Raw genomic sequence first — 21,796 nt, 5'->3', positions numbered from 1 at the left:
CTTTACTACTATAATGTTTTTTTAAAGTACTTAAACATTCACTGTATTTTTCAGTTTTTAATTCAATTGTAAGCTTTTTTGAAAATTTTGGAAGTTGTTCTTCCAAAAGAATAGATAAGTGTATAGTAACATAGCTGAAATGAAACTTATTTGACAAGAAAGTGGTTTTTTTTTTAACTTGTAACTTAAGTAATATAGAATATTACACTTATGTGAATTACATGTTAGGTTTTACAGCTGAAGTTTCAAAAAATACATTTGTTTTCTGAATCTCTTGTTTTTGTAGTTTTGATTAAAAATCACTGTTGCAACAATTTTTTTAAAAACTACTAAGACTATCTTTATAAAAAAAATAGCTTGGGTTGGGGGATTTAGCTCAGTGGTTCCGCTGCCTGCCTTGCAAGAGCAAGGTCCCAAATTAGATCCCCAGTACCAAACAAAAAAAATTAGTTTAGTTTCTTTCCTGAAAAAAATGTACAAATAGTTTGTGGAAATTAACTCAGCTCCTTCATCTTGCTTTTAAAGACTCGTTAAAACTGTACTTCCTCTTGCAGTGTAGCACTTTTTGCCACAGAGTAGTAGTAGGAGAAAGAGGCAGCTCATCTCCTACAGACTATTTGCTAGAAGATATTTTTGACTCAGAATCAGAAGCCAAGAGAATTACCTGTTAGCTGTGTTTAGGACTGGGAAAAGAAAACATGAGGTACTTGCAACAGTTATGGTTGCTGGTTTTTGTTGTTGTTTTTTGTTTTGTTTTGTTTTGTTTTTTTGCCTTTTTGAGACAGGGCCTCACTGTGTAGTTCAAGCTGGTCTTGAATTCACTAGGACACCCATGCTGGCCTCAACCTTGAAGCAATCCTCCTGCCTCAGCCTCCAAAGAGCCGGGCTCACGGATGTGCAGCCCACACCCAGCTTAGTTGCTGTTCTTTACCAGGCTGCCAAGGACCCTTATATCTCTCTTGCAGCTACAGTACTGCCCTCAAAGTAGCATTGTCTTTCCTTACTTTCCTTGCCTATGAATGAATAGATGGAAAAGGAAAGGGTGAGGAAAAGCTTTTCCGGGCAGTGTGCTGATGAAGGAGTAATGTCCACAGGTAACAGTCTTCACTCTTTCTGCTTCAACAAGCTTCTCCTGAAGTTGGGCTTGTAATTCCCTACACAAATTGAAAAATTTTAATCTATAACATTATCTTTTTAAAATAGTTTTATTTAAAATAATTTCTGTCATCAACTCTAGACATTGCAGCAATTATTTAAGTAGATTTAGGATTTCTTCACTGTTGTTTAACAATTTCTAATATTTGAATTTTTCAAAGTGCAACTTCTGTGACTCAATTCTGAAAAACACATTAAAGCAAGTGCAACTCACCATGGACTTGTGACTGTCTCTTTTGCTGGGATATAGATATTTTAAGATATTTAAGACTCTATGCTCATGGCAAACGAGTTACTTTTATGTCCTTTCCCTTGTACCAAACTTTCAAACAGTCCAAATTCTCAAGCGAATATGCTTTTTAATTCTCAAAAATTTATGTAATACTAATTGTAATATAAATATTCACAGAAGTAATTAATTAACATGTGACTGAGTGGTGCCATGAAGCACTTTTAAAATTATTTTAATAAAGTTCACAGCCTTTAGTGAAGAGGATTAAAGAATTACCTTATTTTTCACGAATAGAGATATCAGGCAGGTTTTTTTCTACATTTTAAGTATAATGTCTTTATTTTTATAAATAGTATTTATATTTGATTATTAACATTTTAACTTTGATAACTAGTTCTGGCAGATAAGTATTTCCAAATTAAAATGTGACTGTCATTTCTCATTTAGCTGCTCTGGAACTAACCCTGTTCTAGTACCATTTTGAGATTTCCTGAAACCCCCAAAGAGAAACAGTTTCAAACATTCAGCCTTAGTTTTGTTTTGTTTTTTTAAGATTTGTTACATTGTTTTATAAGTACTCAAATTATTAAAGGAAAAATTAATTTAAAGAAAAAATTAAGAGTATTTTAGAATTCATAGTCTTGCAAAATCCTTGTTCTGCTATTTCTGTAATATATGGTTTTGTAAATATCTAACTTACATTAAATGTTGCTAAGATATTAATAACCACAATACTTACTCCTCCAGCTTCCCTCGCCCTGTGAAGACTACTTGGTTAAACAGAAATGCACCAGCACAAAACAGAGATTCTGTGATTCCTACTCTTGAAAGTGTGGTCTTTGGTATTAACTACACAAAACAGTTGTCACCAGATGTAAGAACTGACTATATTTTTAAATCTTCTTTTCTTTCTTACATTGATTTTTCCTATTTTAAAAGCTCTTAACTATTTTATCTGTGAATATGATGTTTCTTTCGTTTATTATTTGAGCTTAGCAACTTACAGCTATAATTAAATATGAGCAAAATGGGTAATTCCACTTAATATTATGAAAACTAACTCGATATTTCAAAATTTAACACTTAGTGAATAGAGATCTTTGATAGATGGTGCCTTTGTAAAACTTCTTTTGGTCACCACTTGCTCCCGTAATAGAACTGTTAAAATCATTTCAAAGCGGGGCTGGGTATTTAGCTCAGTGGTTCCGGTGCCTGCCTCCCAAGTACAAGGGCCCAAGTTCGATCCCCAGTACAAAAAAAAGAAATCATTTCAAAGGAGCTTTTAAAGAATAGGCCAGGCAGAATGGTGCACATGCCTGTAATCTCATTACTCGGGAGCTGAGGGAGGCTGAGGTGGGAGGATCGTGGTGAGTTCAAGGTCAGCCTGGGCTACATAGTGAGTTCAAGGCCAGTCTGAACTGCATAGCTAGACCCTGTCTCAAAAGAACAAAAAGAAAAGAACAGTGGCCAGAGTTGAGACCCACGTAGAGAAGTACAGGTCTAGACATTACTGTCAAAGGAAGAGGAGCTTATATTAAACAAGCAGAGGATCTGTGCTGCAGCCCAAATATGAATCTCATGTTACCACACATCATCATTCAATCTGCTTGTTTCTGATTTAAACTGTGGTTTAAATCGCTTTATATAAGTCACAGCTTATTTATATACTTGTATAAAAACCTGTAAATATTGCTAAATCTCTTATATATTTTAAAATAAGTTTTGGGCAAAGGTTCAGATAGTTTTAAAGTCTTTCCAAGTGTCAAGTGTAATACTTTTAGATTTGGGGTTGCTAACACTTCATATTCCCAATCTATTCTTTGTTTAGGGCTGCAGTTTCATCATTGCTGATTCCTTCCTCCATCATGCCTACCGTTTTCATTATACCCTTTGTGCCATTTTGCTGCTAGCCTTCAAGGGATTGCACAACTACTTCATTACGGTAACGGAAGAGATTCCCTCTTGTCAGAAACTAGAACTGGGTATGTTAAAAGTGGCCAGGCCTGTCCTATGGTTCACGTCATTCTCTTCAATCTTCTATTGCTAGTTACCAGCTTTGCTGTACTTCTTGTATACTAAAACTAAAATGTTTATAGGGTTTACTTTTATTTCTCTCTCAATCTCTTCTTTTTTAACCTCGATAATCACTTTTTGCAATTTAAAACTTACCATACTGAGAAATAGCTTTTTGGTGGTAAATTTGAAATGAGTCTTTTGATAGAATTTTTTTTAAAATGACAAGCCAATATATGACTCCCCTTAAAATATAATCAGAAAGCAAATATAATTATCTATAGAATAGTAGGAAGGTAAATTAAATCTATACTTACAAATATTTGACAGTCTAAGCAGATTATAGGTTCTTGGAACAACTTTATGTACATTTGATTTTAAGTTACCTCAGATCTGTACTCCTTTTATATCACTTCAAGGAACAACATATTCAGTGTTTTAACATTTTAAAAATTGCTTAAGTCTTTTAAAAGTCAAGCTGTGGTTTCAACCCATGAGGAATACTATATCTGCATATATATTATAAACATATTTCTTAGATTTTGTATAGCATTTTTAGTTTGCAGAACATTTTAACATATATTATTTTACAGAAGATAAATTATTGGAAAAATAAATCTTATTCAGACTTTTTATGGTAGCTTTATAAGCTTTTATTTTCAAATATCAGCTCATGAAAAAGTACATGTAAGCCAGGCATAGTGACATACACCTATAATCCCAGCATTCAGGAGGCTGGAGCGGGAGGATCACCATGAGTTTGAGCCCAGCCTGGGCTGCATAGTGAATTCCAGGCCAGCTTGCACTACATAATGAGACCCTGTCTCACACACACAAAAAAAGTACATGAATTATCTCTTCAGAATAATTATTATCATTGTATATTTGAATGAGGCAGAAAAAATTTTAAATTTATTTAGTCTATTTTGCTATATATTTCTTTGTCTTACAAAGATCTCAGTATTTTAACAAATTGATGCATTCTCAAAATTGTCACTGTTATTAAAGTTCTTCAGTTTGAAACTAATTAGGCTCTTTGTGTAATTGTCAGCTTGGGGTTCCAAAATTGCAGGAAGTTTAAGGATTTGTATACCACCTCGGTTCAGCTCTAAAGAAAAGTTCATTGCTATATCTCTGCCTACCCGGGACCACTCTTGTGGTCTAATTAGTTTTTTCTTTTCTTTTCTTTGACTTTTATTAGTACGTTTGCAGTACATAATGATTAAATTCACTGTAGGGAATTGATACATAATACATGGATTTGATTCATTCCATTTAGCCAGTGGAGTCCACGTTTCACTTGACTAGATAAAGGTATCACTAAACTAACAATTTAGAATCCTTGATTCAGTAATCCCAGTGTGTATGCAGATACACAAGCAATAGGAAAATGAATTTATATTTTATTAACCATGTATTCTTTCTTAGAACAAAAAAACAGTTACGTGAAAGAATAACCTTTTAATTATTCTCTGAAACATTCTCTTTTTTTCTTTGCTATTTCACATACTTAGAATCCCTTTGTTTTTCCTTTGGAAAATTCTGCAGGACACAACTGCCTCAAATGTAAATTGTTTAATATGTTCTTTTAAGAATGAAAGAATCATTTATACAATAGAGTTAACATGGGTTCTTATCCATAGCTAAGGAACAAATCATGTTCAATATATTTTTTAATTAGATAATTTGGAACTGAAAATATTTTTGTAGGAAAATTATATTTAAAAATTTGATTAGGTTTAAAGGCTAAACCACAAAATTATTAAGTCACAGTATTATTTTTTTTTTGTACCGGGGATCAAACTCGGGACCTTGCACTTTTGAGGCAGGTGGCGGAATCACTGAGCTAAATCCTCGACCCTAAACCACAATATTAATCGAGGACAAGATCATGTGTCTGAAAAGTAGTACTTATGAAAAACAGCAGTATGAAACATAAAAGCTGTATGTAATAATATTTCTACAAGAAAACATTACTGGTTTCAGTATAGAATACTATCATGGAATTCAAGGGCCCATTATGTGCTTAAGAGTGCACACTTGGAATTACTTCTGTCACTTGATCATTTTGCGTCTGTAATCACCAAGTGTTCCTATGTGAAATGTAAGGAGATTGAACAGAATCAATGCAGTGTGTGAGTCAGGAAGGAAAGGTGAGGGAGGACACCGTCAAGGGAGAAGGTGTCTTGTGTTCTGGGAATAGTACTCCATAGTGCGATTCCCTTGGGCTCCTTAGTGCCTGCTGTCAGGCACTGAGCAAGGTGCTGAGGAAAGGATAGGTCTATCTTTAAAGAACTTTGGCTTCTCCTATCCTCTCCTTCACAGAAATAGTAGTCACATATTAGCTCAGCAAGAGGATGGGCAGGAGAAACTTAGCAACAAAACAAGGCTGCTTTGGTTTTAGTATACAGTGTGGGCCTATGAATGCTTTTGTAAAGATGTCCATCTGCATATAATATTCAAGTAGATTTAATGTCTAATATTTCCAAGTGAAAAAAATGCATGAACCACATCTTAACTTAGGAAAAAATATTTCTCAAAAATTAGGAAGTATAAGGGCTGGGGATTTAGCTCAGTGGCTCTGCCACCTGCCTCACAAGCAAGCACAAGGTCCCGAGTTCAATCCCCAGTACCAAAAAAAAAAAAAAAAATTAGGAAGTATGTTTATTGGTCAAATAAACAAAAACATTTCTCAAAATTAAAGCCTTATTTCAAATGGCTTAGACATGTTAGCATTTTATTTCTGTATGTTTAACTTCAGCATTATAATTCATTTATAGTATTGTTTAGCTTCAGGTAAGGGTGGCTTTTATGTTATATACCTTTGGACTTATAGGTATAATATAGAAAATATTACAATTTTTAAAACTCCTGTGTTTAATTTCAAGAGTCAGTTACTAAATGAATATGAACATAATTCCAAATTACTTGCTTAAAATATTTCATCAGAAAATAAAATTCTAAAGAAATCCAGATGTTAATTTTAGATAACCAAATTATAGAAACAATAAAAATATTGGTGCCTTATGAATATATCTACTCAAAATTTGATGAAATAGCACAATACAGTTTTTATTGTTACTTGGAAAAGTATAGGCATTGACATGTGCCTTTTGATAGTTACCTAGGAATTTTTACAATCAAGACTTGTCTTTAGGAGATATTTATTGGTAATATTTTGGCTATTTCTTAAATTTTACTACTTACATTTTCAGTTCTTTTTGTGAATATTAGTTTACTCTTGAATGTTCTCTAGGAGAACATCTTAAAATGCTATTAACTATTGAAAGTAAAAGTATTTGTTGCATATTCTAAAAACATCAATATTGTTTATTTTTGTCTTAGCAAAATAAAATTGTGGACATGGACATATTTCTATAATATATTGTTAACTAACCATCACTATATTAACCAGTTCTAACAGATGTAATGTAATTTTTTATTAGACAAAGTATTAGATTTCTTTCTATATTTAGCATTTTTCTTGAGTTTTCAAATAAGCATATATTTAAATTCTTAAAACAATAATGCCTTTAAAAATTTATCTAAACTCTCTCCCCTCTTTTAAAATAATACTTTGAATTCCCCTTCTGCTTTTTTGCCCTTTTCTTTTTTCCTAGATAAATGATGTACATTTTTTTGATGATATATGTTAAACTCTGGTTTGATTCAAGGAGTTCTACTGGAAATGAGAATGAGGACTCCTGGAATCTAGGTCTTTTTCAAGTCATATAACCAACTTAAGTCTTAGTATTTACACCTAAAATACAGGGAATTGACCCAGTCAGTGACGAGGAACCTGTTAGAGCTTTCATTGATAACAAATAGCTGGCTGTGGCATACGTGCCGTAGGTTTGCCACCACTGATGTAGGTGATATCTGGGATCCCTGCCAATACTAAAGTTCTGAGTCCAGAAATTAAAACATAAAAATAATATTGGAATATAAAATGTTGAATGGCACATATACTTACATAAAAACTACAGTAATATAAAGTAGAATGTACATCATTTATAATTCTGATAAGCTAATTAACTAATTACACTATCAAATCAATACTAAATCTATTATTAACAAGTTGGAAAATTCTAGTACATTCTGTTGTAAAAGGAGGATAGTAACTAGTGCTGTGTGCAATCCTTACAACTAGCCAAGGCCAACATACAGGTCCTATATGAGCGCCTTCTCAGAAGAAAACAGCCAAGAACCCAGAAAGACTCCTGTGTAGGTATGTTTACAAATAGGTTAATTAAATAATCCCTTTTAATTAGTATGAAATTTTGATTTAGTTTCAAATTTCATAAATGTATATTTGTTAATATGTATTCCCGCAACTTTTAAGAATTAATTGTAAAATCAATTTGGTTTGTAAGTAAATTTGGGTTAATTTCTTAATTTGTAATATTGAAATTTTTATTTAAAACTGGAAATGGTAATTATAGAGACATCTTTGGCTTTTTCCATAGTCTTTTGAGTTTCTACAAAGACAACTTTTTCAAAACCATGTGTACTACCAGAATTTGCTGGTTGAATGATACTGCCTTGTTTGCTTAAAGTAATTTTATCTTTGGGTAGGCCTAATAATAATGAATGTAGTTTAAAAACCAAAGCTGGTTTCATGCAGTGCAGAAATAAATAAGAGAAGCATCCTTCCTATTTAGTTTTATGTTTTTAGTCAATTTGCATTTATTGTGTATTGTTCTAAAAATAAATTTAAAAAGAAATACCATCAAATCACAACTATCCAGATACTATGTATTTTAAAGAAAATATTCTGATCTTATTATTTTATTTATGTATTTCCATATTATATGTTAGACTTGTTCTTGCATAGCAGTAGTACTTAATTTACTTTCTGCAAGTATTTGGACAGTTTTTACTTTGTGTTGAGCAGAACATTATATTTACTTTTTTTAAATTATGAAAAGCCATAGAAATTTAAAATATGAATAAAATTAAAACATTTCTCATTTGACAGAAGTGTGAACAATACAAAATAAATTAAAATCTCAGTGTTTAAGTTGTATTACTTTTTACTAAACCTGTTAAGAAAAACAGATTTTTTTTGACAGGAGAAAAGAAGTTTGAATACTTATAGGTATTCTGTTGGAAAAAATAGTTTTATATCTTTATATAAAGTTAGTGTAAAATCAAATAATTCATTTTATGAAATTTTGCTCATTTATGACATGTTTTAACATTCTAATGGTTAAAATAAGGTTTTTATTTAAACTGTTGTACTACCAGCCTATCACTTTACATGTGAGCATTCTAAATAGTTTCACAGAATGATGCTTAATGTAACATGGGCTCTATGAAGAAAGGCCCAGAATCTGGCTGGGTGGAAAAAAAGACTGGATTCAAAACTATATTTGATCCTTAAAATCTAGCATTGTCTTGACATTTTCTGAGCAGAATTATAAATATCGAATAGATAAATGGATGTATGAATTTGGGAAATAAATATACATGTACCTTTTGACCTGGTTATCCCACTTCTGATGATTTGTATCATAGAAATAGTGTATCTGAAGGTATGTACCAGCATGTTTATTGTAGTATAATTTTAGAAGACAAATCACTGAAGGGGAAGTAATCATCATTAGGGCAAAAGAAGACATTATGATGCACTCACAAGGAATATTATGTACCCATTTTTAAAAATGGTTCAGAGCAGGGTAACAATTTCTGTGAGTACAGAAAATATGTGAAATACAATCCTATTTTTTAACATTGTCTCTAAAACTCTTATATGTATATTTGAAAAATGTTGAAGGATATGTTCTAGATTTTCAGCTTGGATAAGAAGAGCCAATCTCCCCAAAAAGAGAATTTATATAAAATAATGATCATATTTATACATTTCTATAAAATTATCATTTATGTCATAATGTGTTGAAATTATGAAAAAATGAAATTACAGTGAAATGTTTAAAATCAGTTAAAAATCCTAGATGACTTTGAAATCATTTCAGTTTTAATGTTTCAAAGTTAAGTTTTGTGTTTATACGTCCTTTAAGGTGTTATTTGCATTGAAGTAGCTCTTACTAGCTATAATACAAATGCACCATTTTATGCATCTAGGCTCCTGCATGTAAATATTAGAAAAATGCATCAAAACTTTAAAAACCTTATTTTCATTTTTAAAAATTTGTAGGTAAGATATATAGCTTACTGTCCAGGAAAAGATCATGAGTAATGTGATGGACATTGAGAGTTTAATGCAGCATTTGCTGCTGCTGTGTTTTACTTTTGGAAAAGCTGACATTAGACATTCATTTATTTGACAGTGAAATGATTTGTGAAGTTAGGGAGCTAATGAGTGAATTTCAGGATGTCATAAAATGTGTACTTTTGTGTAAGAATTATCAATTAAACTTGTTTTCTTTCACAGGATTACAGAATTTTGGTGATCATGACTATGTAGTTATCTTTCCTTTAAGAGACCTCATTTTACTTTTACTTCTAGTTAAAATTAAATATATCTAAAAGTGATATTTCAGTCTCTAGTTCTTTTCTTGTAAAAAATAGTAAGTTTTTCTATTCTGTTATTTTTTGATTCCCTTATAAATGTTCCCATTTTAATTTTAAATTATACATTTCTTTATAGGTGATTATAGCATACATTAAGTAAAGCACTATTGTAGACATAAATTTGCCTCATTTTAAGAATATAGAAAACTAATGTTAAACTAAATTAGGAGCTTTTTATTGAAAAGGATTTGTCATTTGTTTTGATTAAATAACCTATGTTCCCTGTATATTTTAAATGTTTTAGATTAATTGCACTTTAACTTTTTAGGAATGGTTTTTATAAAGAGCATGACATAGGGCCGGGGATTTAGCTCAGTGGTTCCGCTGCCTGCCTCGCAAGCGCAAGGACCCAAGTTCAATCCCCGGTACCAAAAAAACCAAAGAACAAAAAAGCAGCATAGCATGTATGTATATAACACAAAATATTTAACTTTATTGGAAATAACAAATTACAGTAAAACCTAATTATATTTGAATTTTCTGTGACAGTTGTGCCAATCTTTATGTAGTCCATATTTTTTGACAGCATAGACCTCTTGTGAGAATTGAAACATACTATTTAATGATCAAAACATTGAATTAATTTAAGCCATTATCTAAGTAGTTAACATGTTTGTGAAGGTTTAGTACATTGAAATTTAGTTCATTGAGTATAGCCCAAGTAATTTTAAATCTTCTTTTTTAAAAGGAATTTATTTACATGTAATTTCAATGATAGTTTAAAGACCTAACACTGAAATACTTCCTCTAATTACTCTTTACTCCTTTCAGAGGAAATGGATGTAGAAGCTCGACTTACTGAACTATGTGAAGAAGTTAAGGTACTTGGATTTTTAAAATTTACATTATCAAATTATTTCAGAAGTTTGTTTCCTATTCTAAGTATTTTATCTAAGAATACTTGTCTTTTCTTAAAATGTAAAGATAAATTGATTGATCTTTATTAGAACCACAGCTTAGTTCCTCAAAATGCATATTATTCTGCATACAAATGAACTAGTAAGAATAATTAACTGATCAAAAGTACACATTTTCTTCTGTTGGTTCACTCAGTTTCTGGGCAAATATTTAAGACATCACTTAAACTTGCATAGTTTTTATAACATGATCGTGCTTTGAAAATAAGTTTTTTTCTACTTCAGCAGATGAGTTTATGTCACACAACATTTTTCCAGTTCTTTCTTGCTACTAAATTGAATAGACTTTCTTTTTTTTGGTTCTTTTCTTTGCTCCTTTTTTTTTTCTTTGCCACAAAACTAAATGTTTTGACTATTTTAAGTTCACTCTGTGTTCACTCTTGAACAGCTAAATTAACAGAAAGATTCAGGGAGACCTAAATCAAATAAATATACTTGGCTTAGAGTGTATTTCTGTATATCAGTTTTAATGGGGACCACGCTCCTTTGAAAAAGGTACTTGCCTTCTCAAAAAACGGTACATATTCAGAGAATACAAGTAATTTTGTGTACTATCTTTGAGGATTTCCTCACAGTTCAAATATTTTCTTTAAAAAAAAAAAATCACCAGGCTGGGCATGGTGGCACATGCCTGTAATCCCAGCACTCGGGAGGCTGAGGCAGGAAAATCACCATGAATTCAGTGCCAATCTGGGCTACATAGTGAGTTCAGAGCCAGCCTGAACTACAAAGTGAGACCCTGTCTCAGAAAAAAAAAATCACCAATGTTCTTAGAATCATTGCTAAAAGGAACAGTAAACCTAAAAATAATATTTATAATATATGTGCAGTTAATATGAAGAAATTAGTTTTGAATTTGTTGAAATTTGAATAAATGAACTTGCAGAAAAATAATCACTGAGCCTGACATGGTGGCACATGCCTGTAATCCCTGCACTTGGGAGGCTAAGGCAGGAGGATCATGACTAGTTCAAGTCCACCCTGGGCTACATAGTGAGTTCAAGGCCAGTCTGAACTGCATAGTAAGACCCTGTCTCAAAAAAAAAGAGAAATCACTGAAAAATAACAATTTTTCTCGAGTTAATTATCTAATGAGTCAATGAAATTCCCCTTGGGAATTTTAAAATTATAAGTGATTTGAAGAAATGTAATGATGTCTAAGTAAAACATTAAAAATAATATAAATATGGGCCGGGGATTTAGCTCAGTGGTTTCGCTGCCTGCTGCGCAAGCGCAAGGACCCGAGTTCGATCCCCAGTACAAAATAATAACAATAATAATAATAATAATATAGAAGGATTTGTCCGATACTAAAATATATGTAAAACTACAGTAATGAAATGCCATAAATCTTTTTCTACCTTAAAAGAATAGAAAGATGAGTCAGTTAAACTAAATAGCATTAAAATAGTCATCAGTATGTGTAATAACTCAATATATAAGATATCAGGAACAGCGTTTATAAGTAATGAAATTCACTCTATAATATACTACAGAAGCAGTTTTAAATGGAATAGAGTTAAATGTCAAAAAAATTGGGAGTGTAAGCATTAAGATCCTGGGATGTGGGCTGGGGATTTAGCTCAGTGGTTCTACTTCCTGCCTCAAAAGATCCTGGAATATAAGATTCTTCCTTCAGACTTCAAGAACAAAATAAGATACTGATGGTTGAATTTTTTTATAATATAAACAAAGTTGAAAGGAAGCAGTAGATTGGAGGATAATATTTCCATATTTAAAACAGGCAAATGATTAATATATACAGGGCTCCCATGTATCAATTTCTAAAACAAGACCCTTATAACAAAAGTGATACACAATGGTAATGTACAGATAGGGAATTCTTAGCAGAACAAGTAAGCTACTGAAATAATACTGAAAAATAGGGAAATGCAGATTTGGATAAAGTTTTGGGGGATTTTTTGCTTTTCCCAGTGAAATTTCCAAAACTGAAAGTGATTGTTGATCTCCGTAGTAGGAAATGGTGTAGGGGCATTGACTTCTACATATATTGTTGGTGAAAATATAAATTAGTACAATAGTTTTTGAGGTCAATTCATAAATTTATTTTTAAAATATTTATTAAGTACACATTGCATCCAACACAACAGTTTTTATTTAACCTATTTTATAAAAGTACTCATACATGTGCACAGGTATTAACATAAAGAATTGTATTCTTATAAACTCTGAAGTAGCTATACAAAAAATTAGTTGGATGTCTTTGCATTGACATGGATTATCTAACTCAAGAAATATCATTGATGCGTGATCCCAAGTACTGTGTGTTTGCAGAAATCTCTTTATAATATATTAATTGAAAAAAAACTAAACTGAAGAAAAATATGATTTATATATTAAAAAACTAAAAAGCTATGTATTTGATCATGTTTATATGATTATATATAACATTTGAAAGGATGTATTTCCCAAGTTCTTAGTAATACAGAAAAGAATAGCATGAAAAATAAAATTGTAATTATATACATATACATTTTATATATCCTCATGTATATATATTCATGTTACTAATAAACATGTTTAGGTACATATGATTAAATTTTAAAATGTAAATGCACATCATAAAACTTCACGTAAGTATCCTAGGATAAATTTTTCATCGTTGTTGTTGTTGTTGTTGAGACAGGGTCTTGCTCTATAGTTCAGGCTGTCCTTGAGCTCACTATGTAGCCCAGGCTGGCCTCGAACTCATGGCAATCCTCCTGCCTCACTTCCAAGTGCTGTGATTACAGGCATGCACCACCACACCCAGCTACCTAGGATAAATTTTTAACAAGATAAAATAGACAAGAGATATTTAAAGAGCTCTTAAAATCAATAAAATATATAATCACTATTTTTCATATTAGCACAGAGTAGACACCCAGTTACCCAAAAAAAGGCTAATATATGAAAAATATTGTGTCATCAGTTGTCAAGAAAACAAAACTTTAGGGCTAGGGATTTAGCTCAGTGGTGCCATGCCTGCCTCAGAAGCTCGAGGTCTTGAGTTCAATCCCTGGTACCCAAAAAAAACAAAAAACAAAACAGTTTGAATATTCTGATACCATTTTTAACCTACATACTAGCTGTGATTTTTTTTGTTTGTTTTTGGGGTTTTTTTAGTAACAGTGTTTCTTGAGATTTGTTGAGATACAGATTCTCACATGTTGTAGGTCCTTTTCAAAGACTGGTTTGGTATTATGTATCCAAAACCAAAAAGAGTATCTCTTCTCAGTCTATACAAAGAATTAGTCATATTAGATTCATATGAAGATTTATAACATTCTGAAAGCAGGAACCTAAATATGCACCAGTAGAATGGTGAAATGAATTATGTGGCATTAATTAGTTTTAAAAGTTTTACAGCTTTAATAATAGTACATTCAACAAATGTTTGATGATGTGGGAAAACAGTTGTGTTGTTCAGTGAAAATGGCATAAATTTACATATGATTTTAGCTTTTATGTATATAACTCAAAAAGTTGAAACCTGTACACCAAAATGAACTTATTTTCTTTTTTTGCTTTCCTCTTTTTCAGAACATTAAGCAATATTTTGTAATCAAATAAGACCAATGAATATTATAAAAAATGTGTATGTTTAAGATGGAATGTTATTTCAAATATACACAAACATAAAATCTTATTCCTACATTTATGCATATAAACAGTCTTGTCTAACTTAATTCTGAATTCCATTGTTAACCTAAAAATATTTTGATTATCATTCTGACATTTCAGAAATGTGTGCAAACCAGAGGAGTAATTTATTTATACTTGAAGGGGTGCTTTTCTAATAATGAAAATAGTAAAGTTTTCTCTCAGAAACTTGATGCCACAATCCCTAGGAAATGAAATTAATCATTACAAGATACCTAGATAACTTACTTTTAGAAAAGACAGTAAGAGTAAGACTGAGGATTATTTGTACTTTTTTGTAGACTGTACCGAGTATAGTCTTACATTATACAGTGTTATTTAGTCACTGTCAAATTCCCCTTCAGGTCTTTATCTGAACTTCATTAAAACCATCTTTAGAACAATAACACTGCAGGTTTCAGTTTATGTTGTATTTTTATTTTTTTCCTGGACCAGGGATCAAACTCAGGACCTTGCACTTGCAAGGCAGGCACAGTACCACTGAGCTAAATCCCCAGCCCTGTGTTGTGTTTTAAACTTTATGTCAAGAAAAACTTGAAAAACTTGTTAGCTTCATTTATAAAATCGTTTCCTGAAGCGAAAACATCTGTGTAGTGATGGTATGTTAACAAACCCCATATTCATCATTTGTGGACTCAGCTTCCACTGCAGAATTCTGGCATTTGCAAATGTTTTTCTGAGTTTGCCTCAAATTTTTGAGGGCTTTTTTCTTAACTAAAGCTTATAATTCTTCATTCATTCACTTATTAGCTTAGTAAATATTTGAGTTACTACTGTGTATCAGTAACTGGAGTCACGAAAATGAATAGTACATAATCACAATCCTTTCACTTCTTACCAGTATTGCTTAATTTGTGTTTTGTGCTCTCTCTGAGTTAGGATAAATGGAAGCTTGATTCAGATGAGGGAAGAAAAGCCTGCTGAGTTGTAGTTTTGAAAAAGAAGAAAAAATAAGCTGAAAGTACCAGTATTATATGTAATACATACCATTTGTGAATATATTTTTAAATATTTAATACATATTGTTAAATATTTAAGTAGAAAAGTATGTAAATAATTAATATATGAAGTGTATTTTTTAGGGCTGGGGGATGTGTGGCTAAATGATAGAGCTCTTGTCTAGCATGCATGATGCCCTGAGTTTGACTCCCAGCACCACAGAAATAAATACAGAGCCTGGATGTAGCTCAGCACCAAAGTGCGTGGCAAGTGTGAGGCCCTGAGTTCAATTCTCAGTGCAAAAAAAAAAAAAACCCAAGCCCAACCTTGGGCATTGTGGCACATGCCTATAATACCAGCAATCGGGAGTCTAAGCCAAGAGGATCACCACCAGTTCAAGGCCAGCCTGGGCTACATAATGAATGTAGGGCCAGCCATGAACTGCACAGTGAGACCTCGTCTCAAACCAAAAAAATAAAAAGTCAGAAAAAAGTACTTGGATATATTATATATATATAAATACATACACATATGTGCATTGTAGTAACTATGGTGTGTGTAAATTTTTTTTTTAACTTATAGTAAAGGACATTGCCATTAATCCCCACAAAATACTGTGTTGCTCTTGCCACTTTCTTAAGCAATCCTGGAAGTCCTCTTTTGTGAATGTCTTTGGTTGTGCTCTCATGGCTGCCTTGATATGCAGAATCAATTAAAAACATTTACAGAAATTTGTGTTAAGTAGAAATATTACAGTGTGTTTTTACTCACCATATCTGGTACCACGTGACTTCTGGCTGTTTCCCAAGGTTAAGATGGCCTTTAAAGGCAAATATTTTATTTTTTGAAATACGTATAACTTCCATAACAGTTTATGCAATATGTTTAAATTTCCAATACAATATTTTGATGTTGGAAGTTGATCATTCTCTAGAATTCTGATGTCTAATTTTAGGTTAGTTTTAGTTGATGTTATTTTAGTAACAAAATATCTCGTATATTAAATGTTGATTAAATTGTTGAAAATCGGCTAGGGATGTAGCTCAGTGGTGCCACGTCTGCCTAGCAAGTGCAAGGTACTGAGTTCGATCCCCAGTACTGAAAAAAAAAAAAAAATTGTTGAAAATTGTTTCAGTAACTGTCAGTTAAGTAGAAAATCATTGGTCAGTTGGTCTGACTCTATAGACGTTCATGCACATACACATCTCTTTTTTTAAATCATAAATTTGCCTTTGTGTTAATATTCATAATAATATTTAAGAATGCTGCAATAAGTCTCAGGAAACAGGGTTTTTTTTTGTCATTTCAGAAAATAGAAAACCCTGATGAACTGGCAGAACTTATAAATATGAATCTGGCACAACTTTGCTCACTTCTGATGGCTTTATGGGGACAATTTCTAGACGTTATAACACTACATGAAGAACTCAGAATACTGTTAGCACAGGAGCACCATACCTTGAGGGTAAGTTAAAGAAAAATGATGTTAGATCATTTTAATGACAAATATTTATCTTTAGAAATTTCTTTTTAAAATTATTTTTATTAGTACATGTTTGCAGTACATGATTGCATTCATCATGGGGAATTGGTACAGATACATTAAAAAGCCTGATTTTTATCTAATGTTGCTAAATCAGAAAAGTGACAGCTATCATTGTGTTACTCATTAACTCTTAATGTTAATACTGCTGTCTCAGTCACAACCCCTGCTAGTAAGAAAAAACATCTAAAATAAATAAAATGTGAAAATAGGTGTTTTTTTTGTTTTTGTGGTTTTTTTGGTACTGGGTATTGAACTCGGGTCCTTGCGCTTGCGAGGCAGGCAGCAGATCCACTGAGCTAAATCCCCGGCCCTGAAAATAGGTGATACAAGATAGCTCCTTGAACTTGGAAACAGAAACTATAGCCAGGCCTCATTAGGAATAGAAATCAGTAACTAGAAAACTAAATGAAACTGCGATAGTTTCTCACTCTTCTCTTTTCTTCTTTCTTCTCTTCCCCACTCTCTCTCTCCTTTCCTCACCTCATATAGGAATAATACTATAAACTTGGCAGAGTGGGGAGAGTAGACTAGATATATATATGTCTGCTGTAGCCCTACTGCGGGAATTATGTAGAAATTTTTGTTCAGTTTTAGTGTATAGCATCCTAAGAGGCAGCACTTAGAAGCAATCATTATCCTTTTTATGATGATGAGTTCCTTGCTTTTAGTTTTACCATTATGTATGCATACTAAATAAAAGGTTACCTGTTACTGAATTCTATATAAATTAGATCATATACTATATATGCATTCTCTTGTATGTTGCTTTTTTCATTCAAGAATTTGTGAAATTAATTGATGTTTTTATTGATAGCTGTCCATTGTTGATTTTCATTGCTGTGGTGTACTCCATTTAAAGATGCCCATAATTTATCTATACAGTTTCTACATATTTAGATTACTTCTAATTTATAGATATTCTAAACCAAGCTGCTGTGTGCATATTTCCTGGCATACCAGTTTATCTGAAATATTACCTGTAAAAGAAATTACTGAATCTTAGGGTATGCATAAATTCAATCTTATAAGCTAATTCCACACTATTTCCAAAGTGACTTGTTTTCACTCCAACCAGCATTATGTGAAAGTTCTTCATGCTCCACATACTCTTCAGCTCTTGATATTGGCAGAATTTTTAAACTTTCCCAAACTGATGGATGTGAAATGCTATATCATTGTGGTTTTAACTTGCATTTTCCTAACAACCTATGTAGTCAAGCACCACATTAGATGATGACTACACAGATATTCCTCGTCTAATGACCTACGACTGTTTGGATTTACCGCCGAGGTGTGCTGATCAGACTAATGGCCCGCCACTCGGACTTATGATCTGTCTTTTGTTTTTTGTACATTTCTTTACATCTTGTTTATGGAGTCTTTTTTTGTACAGTACATCTTGTTTATACAGTACTATAATTTTTGCTAATTATACCTGACTGTACAGTACTATATTTTTATGCTGTTATGTTATACATTACAGTACTGCATGTAAGACTTATGCAAATAAAAGCAAAGTCATCAAGTTGGAGTTTCCTTTGACCATTTCTTTGTTCTGAATATTGTAATGTACATACTATATACAATTCCTCATTTAGTGACCAATTCATTTAACGACCTAGTTGCAGGACCCAAGGAATGTCTGTATAGATTTCCTTTTTGTAAAGTTCCTGTTCAAATCTTCTATTTTTCTGCAACATTACTTTTTTCCCCTTGATTTAGGATAATTTTCTGTTTATTATAAATTCTGTTTCTTTGTTACATTTATTTAAAAATAGATCTCTTCCTGTTTTTTCCCCGTCTTTCTTGATGAACAAGACATCTTTATTCTACAGAAAAGAAACGCTAGATTTAGACATATCCTTTATTGACAGTTTATGTGACTGTCACTTAAAAATGTGACGTTTTCAGGCATTCTCAGAGAGAAGGCGGCCGGAGTGGCTGTCTCATTTAAGATGAGGCTTTTGCTGCTGCTTCTGATCGTGGCGTCGGCAGTGGTCAGGAGTGAGGCATCAGCCAATCTGGGCGGTGTGCCTAGCAAGAGACTGAAGATGCAGTATGCCACGAGGCTGCTGCTCAAGTTCCAGATTTGTGTTTCCTGAGGTTATAGGCGGGTGTTTGAGGAGTACATGAGGGTTATTAGCCAGCGGTACCCAGACATCCGAATTGAAGGAGAGAATTACCTCCCACAACCAATTTATAGACACATAGCATCTTTCCTGTCAGTCTTCAAACTAGTATTAATAGGCTTAATAATTGTTGGCAAGGATCCTTTTGCTTTCTTTGGCATGCAAGCTCCGAGCATCTGGCAGTGGGGCCAAGAAAATAAGGTCTCTGCATGTATGATGGTTTTCTTCTTGAGCAACATGATTGAGAACCAGTGTATGTCAACAGGTGCATTTGAGATAACTTTAAATGATGTACCTGTGTGGTCTAAGCTGGAATCTGGTCATCTTCCGTCCATGCAACAACTTGTTCAAATTCTTGACAATGAAATGAAGCTCAATGTGCATATGGATTCAATCCCACATCATCGATCATAGCCCCACCTATCAGCACTGGAAACTTTTACATTAAGGAATTTTTGCAAGAGCAGTGTGACTGACATTATGAAGGCCTGTACTGAAGACAGCAAGCTGTTAGTACAGACCAGATTCTTTTTTGGCAGGCTCGTTGTACCTCTTGGAAAACCTCAATGCAAGATAGTTTTTCAGTGCTGGCACATTTTGGAATTCTGCACATTCATGGAGTGCAATAATACTGTATACTCCCCTATCCCCATTCATCTAGTTAATGTTTCTTTTTAAAAATGTAGGTATTATTACTACTTATAACTTTTCCTCAGTCATATTTTAAAAAGGAGAAATTGAATTACACTTTGTTTTTTTTCTCAAGATGTCTGTTAAGTCTGTTTTGCTTTTTTAAATTCTTGGTTTTTTATAGTTTAAAGTCAATGTTTTGGGGAATACAGCTGAAGTTCCCAAATACTTTATAAAGTTTATCAGACATCTCTTAATTTGGCCACGTTCAATTATGGTTTTCAAAATACTGCTGGTTATGAACAATGCATTATAAGATTATGGGGAGAGGGTCCAATATCCAGAGTACTCTACCAATTTGTGTGTATGTGTGTATGCGTGTGTGATACCAGAGAACTACTACAAAACCAACTGCTTTTTAAATCCTGTTGTGTAGTCAAGTGTCTTGCCTTGACCAGTCTACTGAGTTGAATTAACTGGGCCTTTACCTTTATACTTAACTAAGTAAAAAACTAAGCAGATGTCAGTTAAACGAGAAAGTTTCAGTATATTGTTCAGTGTACCTGTTAAGATCATATTTAATGATTGCCTAATTTTTTTTTAAATTTACAGATAATATCCACAAGGAACAAACTTTAGATTCATACACAAATAATAAGTTCATTTACCATTTTTAGGATAAATGAAAGTCACCTCACTAAATATAAGTTCACTTGAACCTCTTTACAATATTAATATTGCCAGGTGTGGTGGTGTACACCTGTAGTCCCAGCACCAGGGAGGCTGAGGCAGGAAGATTGCTGTAAGTTCAAAGCCAGCCTGGGCTAGCATAGTTCAAGGATAGCATGAACTATATAGTGAGACCCTCTCAAAACAATACAAAACAGAAAAGCCCCCAAAACATTGTTATTAGGTGAACAGAGAACTCTTGTTCAGTAACCTAATTTGTCTAGAACATATATCAAATTGATTGATTGATTGATTTTTTAGGCAGGGTCTCACTGATGTAGTCCAGGCTGGCCTTGAACACTTATGTATCCCAGGCTGATCTCAAACTTGTGGTGATTGTCCCGCTTCAGCCTTCTGAGTGCTGGGATTACAGGCATCCGCCACCATGCCCAGCAAGAATTTTATTGTATTTAATAAGCAAAATGGAAAAAATTTTAAATTTAATTTTATGCATTGTTCCAGAGTTCTAAAAGGAGTTTTCTAAAAGCTTAAATTGATAAAAACTATAAGAATTATTTAACAGAAATAGGACCATAATGTAAAAAAAAGTTACATATCAGCAGCAATGACATACTTCAGCTTCCATAAAATAAAGTAGTAGAGGCAAAAGTTGCCCTAGATTTGTTGGTGGAAATTAAGAGATGTAAGGAAAAGCTGTGAGGTAATACAATATTGGTTTCACCTAATTCTTTAGTGTTATATGATGTCTAACTTTAAACTCGGTCACTGAATATTTACTGAATGTATATGAGATAATGACCCAGATTGTGTCAGCCTCAAGGTGGAACATACTGGGAATTCTAGATTATGGGAATTTAGTCTAATGATTCACTGCAGAAAATTGATTAAATGATTGTCCTTTTAATTAAGAGTGTAGAACTGTTAACCTGAGTTCTTCATACAGTGATAGTCAGTAGATTTTAAAAGTTCCTTAAAAATTATTTAGGTATAATACCATTTTATCTTGTGTCAAACTCCCTATCTCCTGCAAGTTGAATATCTTCTTTAATGTGTCTTGGGGTTCTTTTTTCAGCTAATGGGCATTCCATTAGTGACACAGTTAACTTTTTAGCACATAGACATTCAAACTGGGGCCTGAATGTTCCCATGGACCTGACAGGTCAAACTGAAGAACCTAAGATTGAAATCCCGCTTTCCCTATGTTTGTGTTAGGTTGAATAATTGTCTTTTAGAGAATAGATTTAAGTGGCTTACCCACTGAAAAAACTCAGCTATTTTGTTGACACCCATCACTATTTTGTCTTACGCTTTGCCATATTTAAATCTAGAATTTAATAGAGTCTAGTAA

The 21,796-nt window shown here is 32.6% G+C and overlaps 1 protein-coding gene and 1 pseudogene across 12 annotated transcripts in view; both read left to right on the top strand.

Moving 5' to 3' along the window:
- The window catches only part of Fam135a (family with sequence similarity 135 member A), a 101,812-nt gene that overhangs the window by 38,495 nt on the left and 41,521 nt on the right, over nt 1-21,796 (top strand). For 5 of the 12 annotated variants that reach the window (XM_004864006.4, XM_004864004.4, XM_087205140.1 and 2 more), the window contains 5 exons: nt 2,135-2,261; nt 3,216-3,369; nt 7,551-7,628; nt 10,706-10,755; nt 16,763-16,918. In XM_004864006.4, the coding sequence (XP_004864063.1) occupies nt 2,135-2,261; nt 3,216-3,369; nt 7,551-7,628; nt 10,706-10,755; nt 16,763-16,918 (565 nt within the window). Of the gene's footprint in view, nt 1-2,134; nt 2,262-3,215; nt 3,370-7,550; nt 7,629-10,705; nt 10,756-16,762; nt 16,928-21,796 lie in introns of those variants that run through there. The other 7 variants (XM_004864007.4, XM_004864005.4, XM_087205141.1 and 4 more) reach the window with 4 other exon arrangements.
- On the top strand, nt 18,902-19,733 carry LOC101709816 (thioredoxin reductase-like selenoprotein T pseudogene; annotated as a pseudogene).

This window comes from Heterocephalus glaber, unplaced genomic scaffold (assembly GCF_053883595.1).
Source record: "Heterocephalus glaber isolate CG9 unplaced genomic scaffold, H.glaber_assembly_v1.0 deba00000594, whole genome shotgun sequence".
In the NCBI taxonomy this organism is placed as follows: Eukaryota; Metazoa; Chordata; class Mammalia; order Rodentia; family Bathyergidae; genus Heterocephalus; species Heterocephalus glaber.
This window is presented reverse-complemented; position numbering and strand designations above follow the sequence as displayed.